This window comes from Oryx dammah, unplaced genomic scaffold, assembly GCF_014754425.2.
Source record: "Oryx dammah isolate SB20612 unplaced genomic scaffold, SCBI_Odam_1.1 HiC_scaffold_5, whole genome shotgun sequence".
Taxonomy (NCBI): Eukaryota; Metazoa; Chordata; class Mammalia; order Artiodactyla; family Bovidae; genus Oryx; species Oryx dammah.
In genome coordinates, this window is record NW_024070189.1 from 69591278 (window position 1) to 69600015 (window position 8738).

At 42.1% G+C, this 8738-nt stretch overlaps 1 protein-coding gene across 1 annotated transcript; it reads left to right on the forward strand.

Moving 5' to 3' along the window:
* The first annotated feature begins 5176 nt into the window (after positions 1-5176).
* On the forward strand, positions 5177-6109 carry LOC120864530 (olfactory receptor 2M3-like). Its single transcript, XM_040241594.1, has one exon. The coding sequence runs from the start codon at positions 5177-5179 to the stop codon at positions 6107-6109; it is 933 nt and encodes a 310-aa protein (XP_040097528.1).
* Positions 6110-8738: the final 2629 nt, after the last annotated feature.

The following is an 8738-nucleotide window of genomic DNA, read 5'->3' on the forward strand; positions in this document are numbered from 1 at the left end:
AGGAGGAACAGCCAAGAAACTATTGATACAAGATTAAAGGGACCAGAGAAACTCATCAAGATTAGGAGACTGACCATTTGAGATGAGATTAAGGGAATCCAAGGCTGTTCACACCCTATTGTCAGAGACCCCGCCTTTAATCCACTATTATAAAACCCCTCATCAGTTTCTCTGGGGTGGAGACACATAGTTTTTTGGGGCAGAAGTCCAGTGTTTGGTAAAGCAATAAAGCTTTTTACTTTATCCAAAACTCTGTCTCTGGGATTTGACTCAGCACTTGTGCAAAGATAGGCCAAGCTTTCAGTAACACAGGGTCCTTCTTGATTTCATGCTTATGAACAAATCTGTCATTAACACTGTTTTATTCACGAGGCATTTTATGTATCTATTTTACTTATGATTATTGTATCTTTTTATACATGTGTTTTTATAAATAAAAATCATGAATATTTGAAGTCCCCACTGCTTGTGAATGCGACCTTATTGGGAAGTAAGGTCTTTTGTAGGTGACCAAGCTAAGATGAGGTCTTTAGAGATGAGAATTTTTAAGAGTGGACTCAAATACAACATGAGTGATGTCCTTATCAAAAAGGGAAATGTGGACATAGAGACAGATGGGCATACACAGCAGATGATGTGAAGGGACACAAGGAGAATGCCATTTTAAAGCCAAGGAATGCCTGATGCTAGCAGAAGCAAGGAGAGAGGCACAGAACTAATTCTTCATGTCCTTCAGGCACCTTGATTACAGATTTCTAGTTCCAGAACTGAGATAATAAATGTTTGTCATTTAAGCCACCCAGTATACGTTACTTTGTTCCAGTGTCCCAGGAAATGAATACAAATGGTAAAAAAGACTTTGAATTTGTTACGATAATGATTTTTAGATGGAGAGTTTGCCCTGTGTTTGTTGTTTAGTCACTATTGCGTACAATTCTTTGTGACCTCATGGACTATAGCCCACCAGGCTCCTCTGTTCATGGGGTTTCCCAAGAAAGAATACTGGAGTGGGTTGCCATTTCTTTCTCCAGTGGATCTTTCCGACACAGAGCTTGGACTTGCATCTCCTGCATTGGCAGGCAGTTTCTTTACCACTGAACCACAAAGGAAGCCCCTGCCTTGAGTTATCTGGCCCTAAATTGAATCACAAAAGAGAGGGATATGAAGATTTGACTGTAAAAGGAAGAGATAAGACAATGGAAGCTATTTGAAGGATTTGAAGATGATATGCTACTGGCTTTGAAGACAGAGAAAGGGATCAGAAATAAAAAAATACAGGAGGCCACTAGAATCTGAACAAAGTAAGAATTTTTTCTCAGAGACCTCAGAAGCAACCAGCTTTCTGACTTTAAACCAATGAAACTAATGTTATACTTCTGACTTCTAGACCTGTAAGAGAAAAGAAATTGTTTTAAGCCACCAAGTTTGTGGTCATTTATTACAGCAACAGAAAGAATCTGAGACACCACTGAAGGCTACAGCCCATAGGACTGCAAAGAGTCAGACATGACTGAAGGAACTGAGCGAGTGAGCGATCACCTCACATAGTTACAAAGTTTTTTCCTTGTGTTGAGAATTTTAAGATCTACTCTCTTAACAACTTTCAAATATACACTGCAGTACTGTTAGTATAGTTACTATGCAGTACCTTACATCTCAAGAACTTATTTATCTTATAATGGGAAATTTGTGCCTTTTGACTTCCTTCACCCAATTCTCCCACCGTGTCCCCTACCCACCACCTCCCAGCCTCTGGCAATCAGTAGAAACTGTTTCTATGAGGGGTTTTATTTTTGTTTTTAGATTCTACATATAAGTGAGATCATGGAGTATTTTTCTTTCTCTGTCTGATGTATTTTACTTAGCAGAATGCTTTCAAGATTCTTCTGTATTGTTGCACATGGCAGGATTTCCTTATTTTTTAATGGATGAATTGTAACCCATTGTATATACCCAAACTTTTTCTTTTTTTTTTTTTTCCTTTTCTTTCAGCATTGTTAGAACCTTATTTATGGTGAGTCTTCTTTTTTCCTCCCAGTTTTAGTGAGATATAACTGACATATAGCACTGTATAAGTTTCAAGTGTACATCTTAATGATTTGATGTAAATATACTATGAGATTATCACAAAATTTAATTAACTTTAGTTATCATCTCATATAAATACAAAATTTTTTTCCTTGTGATGAGAACTCTTAGAACTCTCTCTTAACAGCTTTCATATTAAAATGCAGCAATGTGATATTCACATTTATAGCTGCTGAGAGATTGAACATACAGACAATGGACCATATATAAAAAAAGAACTCTGACCCACAAACTGCAAGAACTTGCCAAGGAAATCAACCCTCTTGTCAATAATAAACAGTCCAGCCAGGAAGGCAGTCTTTTATAAGTCAGTCTTGTAGAAGATAGAGTGTTCACTTTGGTAATAATATAGGAAGCTTAACAATCGCTTCTATAACCATAGGCCCCAAATGTCTAAGGCTTGATTAATAACTGACAACTTCCCTAATTTCTTGTCCCACTTTCAAGTTAAGGCCAACCAAAAAAAGCCAAATATGTACCCTACCAATAATGGTGCTCTTGATTAGTCTGCCAACAGATTCACCACACCAGTATTCTCCTATCAGGGCATATGTGGAGCTTCTCTTTTTCTAAAGCTTTCCCACTCCTCTGCCTTTGTGTCTCTGCCAAAATGCAAGTAACAGTGGCTGACCCTTTTGCTATCGAGAGCTCTGCATAAAGACCCTTTGCTTTCCTCATGTGGCTGCTCTTTGTTTCATCCCATAGTGCACAAATATAGCTTCTTGAATGGAAAACAAAAAACCAACAATCAAGTCCATATAGGACATCACTTGAGTACAAGTGTCATAGATTAACTGACCAGGGACCACTTCATCATCCATGACCAAACTTTCAGAATGCAGCTAGATATTCACTCTGATACTTAGTGGTGATCACATTCTCTCCTAGGTCCCATGGGTGAAGTGAGGGTTAAGAGTCCTGAGGGAAGTGTAGGTGGACGTGTCAAGGGATGGGTCCTTCCTTTGCTTAGAAGGGAGTCTGGGGTGCCTTTCAGAGCCAGGGCTATGGGGAATGAACTTTATCCTGAAGCCATGTCATTAATTTTGGCTTCTTCCTTGGGGTGGAGGTTCTATCTATTCCCTGGGGTCATTATGAGCAAGTTGGGTCTCCCAAGATATCTGCTCTGCAACTAGAGATATAAACCTGGGGCATGAGCTCATCAATTTTGTAAGAAGCAGAAGAACATCTTGGATGGTTAGTTCTACAGATTTTTATTTGGAGCCATGGAGTTGGAGGAGAGTCTGTGAGGGGATTTCTCAGGTCACCACTTGCTCACGCATTGCCCTGAGGACTAAATCTTTGTATATTGCTTGGGTTTAACCCGTTTCTGTTGAGATTTATAGGTCAGAGTGAAAGATGAACTCTGGGGAAAGGAATAGGGGTGGTAGGTGCTGAAGCAGGCGAGGGAAGACCTGACGGAGAAGGGACTGAATGTGACTGAGAAATGTGAAGTTAGTTTCACTGCAGGCTTCAGATTATAGTGTCAGGCTGGACACAGAGATGCTTCCTTGCTGTCAAGTGACAAATGTTATCAGCATCAGAGACCAAAATATGATAATCCTAGTTTTTTGGGGGAAAATTTTTACCATTGATCATCTGTCCTCCAGCCTCTGAACTGAGACAAAGTGGGCAGACAGGTCTGTTGTGCCTCTGCCACACGTGTGTCTGGGTCACTGCACTGTTCCTGCCTGTGCTGATCATGGAATCTACCTACCCGAGCTGTCCACTGGCTCCCTTGCCTGGCTGTGCTTCGTTGTTCAGTCATCTCCCACTCTTTGGGACCCCATGGACTGTAGCCTGCCAGGCTTCTCTGCCCATAGGGATTCTCCAGGCAAGAATACTGGAGTGGGTTGCCATGCCCTCATCCAGGAGATCTTCCTGCCCCAGGGTTCAAACCCAGGTCTCCTGCATTGTAGGCAAATTCTTTATCGTGTGAGCCACCAGGAGCTGGCGTGTTTGTGTAATTTACTATGTCCTGGGATTTCTCTCCCCACTGCCACAATTTTCTGACTCTAGAAATATAACAAAAAACTAAACCTCCTTCCTACCCTGAAAACCTCTTCAAAAAGGTATAAGAGAAAGAAAAACAGCTTTATTTTTGAATAAACATTAAATCAGAGTGTGATGTGCATTATAGGTGATCTGCTAAGTGAATGCAAAGACATGAGAATATCACTCTTTTCTACATCCAGGCAAGGATAATCCATTATATTCACCCTCTCAGGATAAACAGTAACCAGTTCTCAAATAAGAGACTTGACAGCACCATTTGGCACACGGAGTTTATTCTAGATTCACCTGGTAATTGGAGTGACTGTGTTGGTTAAATGGAGGAAAATAAACTTCTCTCATTCTACTACAAGAGAGAATTCTGCAACTTGGAGCAAGGTGTCTGCTGAAGTTAGGATCCTGCCCTCCTACAGAGCCGGGGAAGTAGGGGCTCTATCTTCCTGGATGATTGCAATGAAAAGATATGGATCTCAAGTTTTTTTTTAATTAATTTATTTATTTTAATTGGAGGCTCAAGTTTTTGAGAAAGACACTACTGGGTCTGAAAGCTAGCTAGAAGATGATTTCACTTTTAAAATGTTTGTGTACATTTCAGAGTCAAATAACTTACAAATTTCTCTAAAGTAAATGCTCTAAGAAAATGGGGGAAGGGAAAATTAAAGCCTTATATTTTTAATAGTATTTATTCTTACATCTGTTATACACTTTTCCTTCTTGTACTCTCTATTGAAAACTCCCATACTCTCATAGTCTTAAATCCATATCCACTTTTCGTAAACCTATAGCTATTTACCATAAAATCCCTTCTCTCTCTCCCTTTGCATTATTTAGGCCCCTTTCTCTGGGGGCGTACTAACTAGTTTTCAAGAGAAATAAGGATCAAATCTTGTTTGGTAACCATTGAGGACAAATGAAAGGAAAAGGATTTCACTGCAGAGGGAAAGGACAGGGATAAGACAGAGAGCTGGGCACTGTCCTCTAGAGGAAACAGGAGACAGTTTACGTATATGATGGAGATGCCAGGTAAGTTGTTTCGTTTTGATGTTTACTCATTTATTTTTCCCTCAGGGTCAAGGCCATGGATATCTGGAACCACACCTCGCTATCAGACTTTATCCTTTTGGGTCTGTTCAGCTACTCACCATATGACTTCTTCCTATTTTCCCTTGTCCTTCTGGCCTCTGCTACAGCCCTGGCCAGCAACATCCTCTTCCTCCTGCTCACCCAGGCTGATAGGCGCCTGCACACTCCTATGTACTTTTTTCTCAGCCAGCTCTCCATCATGGACCTGATCATAATGGGCGCAGTGGTGCCCAAGATGGCAGCCAACTTCCTCTCGGGAAGTAAGTTCATCTCTCGGGGTGGCTGTGCCACTCAGGTCTTCCTAGTGGTCATGGTAGGAGGAGCTGAGTGCTTCCTCCTGGCAGTCATGGCCTATGACAGGTATGTGGCTGTGTGTCTCCCTCTGCGGTACCCTGTGCTCATGAACTGGAAGGCCTGCTGTCTGATGTCCTTGGCATCCTGGATGGGTGGAGTGGCTGACAGTGTGATTGATGTAGGGATGGTCTTCAGCTTCCCCTACTGTGGCTCTCTCCAGGTAGACCACTTCTTCTGTGAGGTCCCCGCCGTGCTGCGTCTCTCTTGTGCAGACACATCCCTCTTTGAGGACCTCATCTATGCTTGCTGCGTGATCATGCTGCTGCTGCCCCTGGGGGTCGTCGTGGCTTCCTATGTCCGGATCCTCATGGCTGTAATTAACATGACCTCCACTGAGGGGAAACAGAAGGCTCTGTCCACTTGCTCCTCCCACCTGGCTGTAGTGGGTCTTTACTATGGGGGAGCCATATTTAGCTACATGCAGAGAGCCTCTGCTAGGACTCCAGCAGGGGACCGAGCCACCTCCCTCTTCTATACCATCCTCACCCCAATGCTCAACCCACTCATTTACAGCCTGAGGAACAAGGAGGTAATGAGGGCCTTGAAGAAGATGCAGAAGATGCAGGGAACATAGAGAGTACAGACATGCCCACCCTTCTGGGGCTTCCTCTCTTGTTCTTCTCCTTCCTCTATAAGCTCAGATTCTTTTGGGGCTTGCTTTCCTCTTCTGAACAAATTGAACCCTCTGCCTGGCTGGGGTGAAGCTATGAGCTGAGCAATCTGAAAACATTGAATGGAAGATGTCAAGGAAACAGATAGTAGTAATTAGTTTCACAATGAATCTTTCCTCCATGAGCACCTCTATTTTCATCTTATGAAGACCCATAGATATATATTATTTACCATTTCCCCAGAATTGCTAGGGACAGTCTTTCTTCTGAACTCATATTAAAAGTGAGGAAGGAGAACCAATTTAAAATTCATCACTCACTGAAATGTGATGCAAATGTCAGAGATGGGGTCTGACTTGTAGGAACTGTGTGACCTTGGACAAGGTTACTCCCTTCTCTGGGCTTCACATTATCATCTGCACCAATAAAGTAAGCCCGACATGTTTCTTTTGTTATTAAACAATGGAAAGAGACTCGTGCCTTCTTGAAATTGTTCATTAAATATAAGAATCAGTGTGTAAAGACTAGAACTTCTTCATAGTCTTACTCTAAGAATAACATCATGAAAGGTAAAGAGATTACAAGTGTGTCATTCCATTTGGGGGGATGGGCAGGTTGATTCTTTATCATCAACACCAAGGTTATGATCTCAGAGAGATGGCAATTAGCAGTTCTGAAGCAGGACCTGAGTTCCCTGCCCAGGAATTGAACCTAAGTAGTCTAGATGAAAACCAGAAATCCTAGATGCTAATCCCCCAGGGTAGAGAGGCTAGAAGCAAAGTTGCTCTGGATCTTGCCCCATTTGAAAGCAAGAATATTTTAAGGAGGTAAAAACTGTAAAAACAAGTACAAAGTGTATTATTATTAGCACAACACAACATGTGGAAGGGCACAGAGAGAAGCAGTGTATTTATTTAAGACAAAGGCAAGGCAGAAATACACACCTCGAGAGAAAGGGTATGGGCATCTTCCCTAAAGAGGAGGAGCACAGTAAAGAGGTGGCTAATCATTTATCTAGGAACAGATCTTCTGGGTCTTGGTTCTCCTCTGGCCAAATATCTCACTTCTTTTTTCCACATCTGAACTTCCTTAGGACCCTCCCTGATATTCATGTGCATCTTTTTGCTAAGCTGGATTCCAGTGCAAAACTAAAAGGACGATGACAACACATATTATGGGATGATGCCTCTCTCCTTAGGAGTCTTTTTGCATATGTGTAGTTAAGGAGACTTCCTTGACCCCAGGAATGAGAGATGTGGTCCTCTTATCTCTTTACTCCAGCACAGTTCAGATCCTGCCATAACTTTGTGCTTGGAGTGTCTAAGAAAAATAAAATTCCAGTTTGACAAACTCCCGCAGCTCAAACCCTGGGCCCATCTATATCTTAACTCAGTTGGGACAAAGATGAGGTGTGAGGATAAAACCCTGGCAGAAACTGGCTTCTATCAGATTTTTAGTTCAAGATCTCTGGAGGGATTTGGCCAATAATCTCTTGAGTCATGTCTTCTATAAATAGCTCCCTGAACACACTGGACCAAAATCTCTTTTCAGTCATACTGCTTCCAAGAGACTTGCACTCATATCCTTAAAGCCTGTGGGGTTTTGGCAGCCAAGTGGGTGGAATGCACACACAGTGGTAAAGGAAAGAACATAGCCCAGCCCTGGGAGAGTTTAGGATCTGGCTACTGATACAAAATGTTCTAGGCAGAAGGGATGACTGAGCAAAGGCTGAGGACAGTGTTCTAGAGCAAAGCGAGCCAGGGATAGGCTGAGGCAGAGCTGGCTAGAAAACAAGGCCCACATCTCATAAGGTTTGATAGGCTATGTGAAGAGATAGGGTTTTGAGTAATGAGGAGCTATGATCTGCCCTCTCCGTTAGAAAAAGGAGAACCAACTTGGCGTTCTGTATGATCCACCCAAAAATCCTATAGTAATTCAAGTGAGAAATGATGACACTTGGATCACAGTGGAAAAAAATGCAGACTGTAGCAGAAGTGAGCAGGTTCTGGGTACTTTTTTTTCATCTTTTTTAAAAAAATTGAAGTATAGTTAATTTACAATGTTGTGTTCAGTTCAGTTCAGTTCAGTCGCTCAGTCCTGTCTGACTCTTTGCGACCCCATGAATCGCAGCACGCCAGACCTCCCTGTCCATCACCAACTCCCGGAGTTCACTCAGACACATCCATCGAGTCAGTGATGCCATCCAGCCATATCATCCTCTGTCGTCCCCTTCTCCTCCTGCCCCCAATCTCTCCCAGCATCAGTCTTTTCCAATGAGTCAACTCTTCGCATGAGGTGGCCAAAGTACTGGAGTTTTAGCTTTAGCATCATTCCTTCCAAAGAACACCCAGGGCTGATCTCCTTCAGAATGGACTGGTTGGATCTCAGTTCAAATGCATCAATTCTTCAGCGTTCAGCCTTCTTCACAGTCCAACTCTTTTTAGTTTCATGTATACAGCAATGTGACTCAGAAAAGTATATCTATCTATCTATATCTCTCTATATATACATTCTTTTTCAGACACTTTTCCATTACAGGTTGTTACAGCATATTGAGTATAGTTAGTCTGGGTACATTTTGAAGGTCAAGCC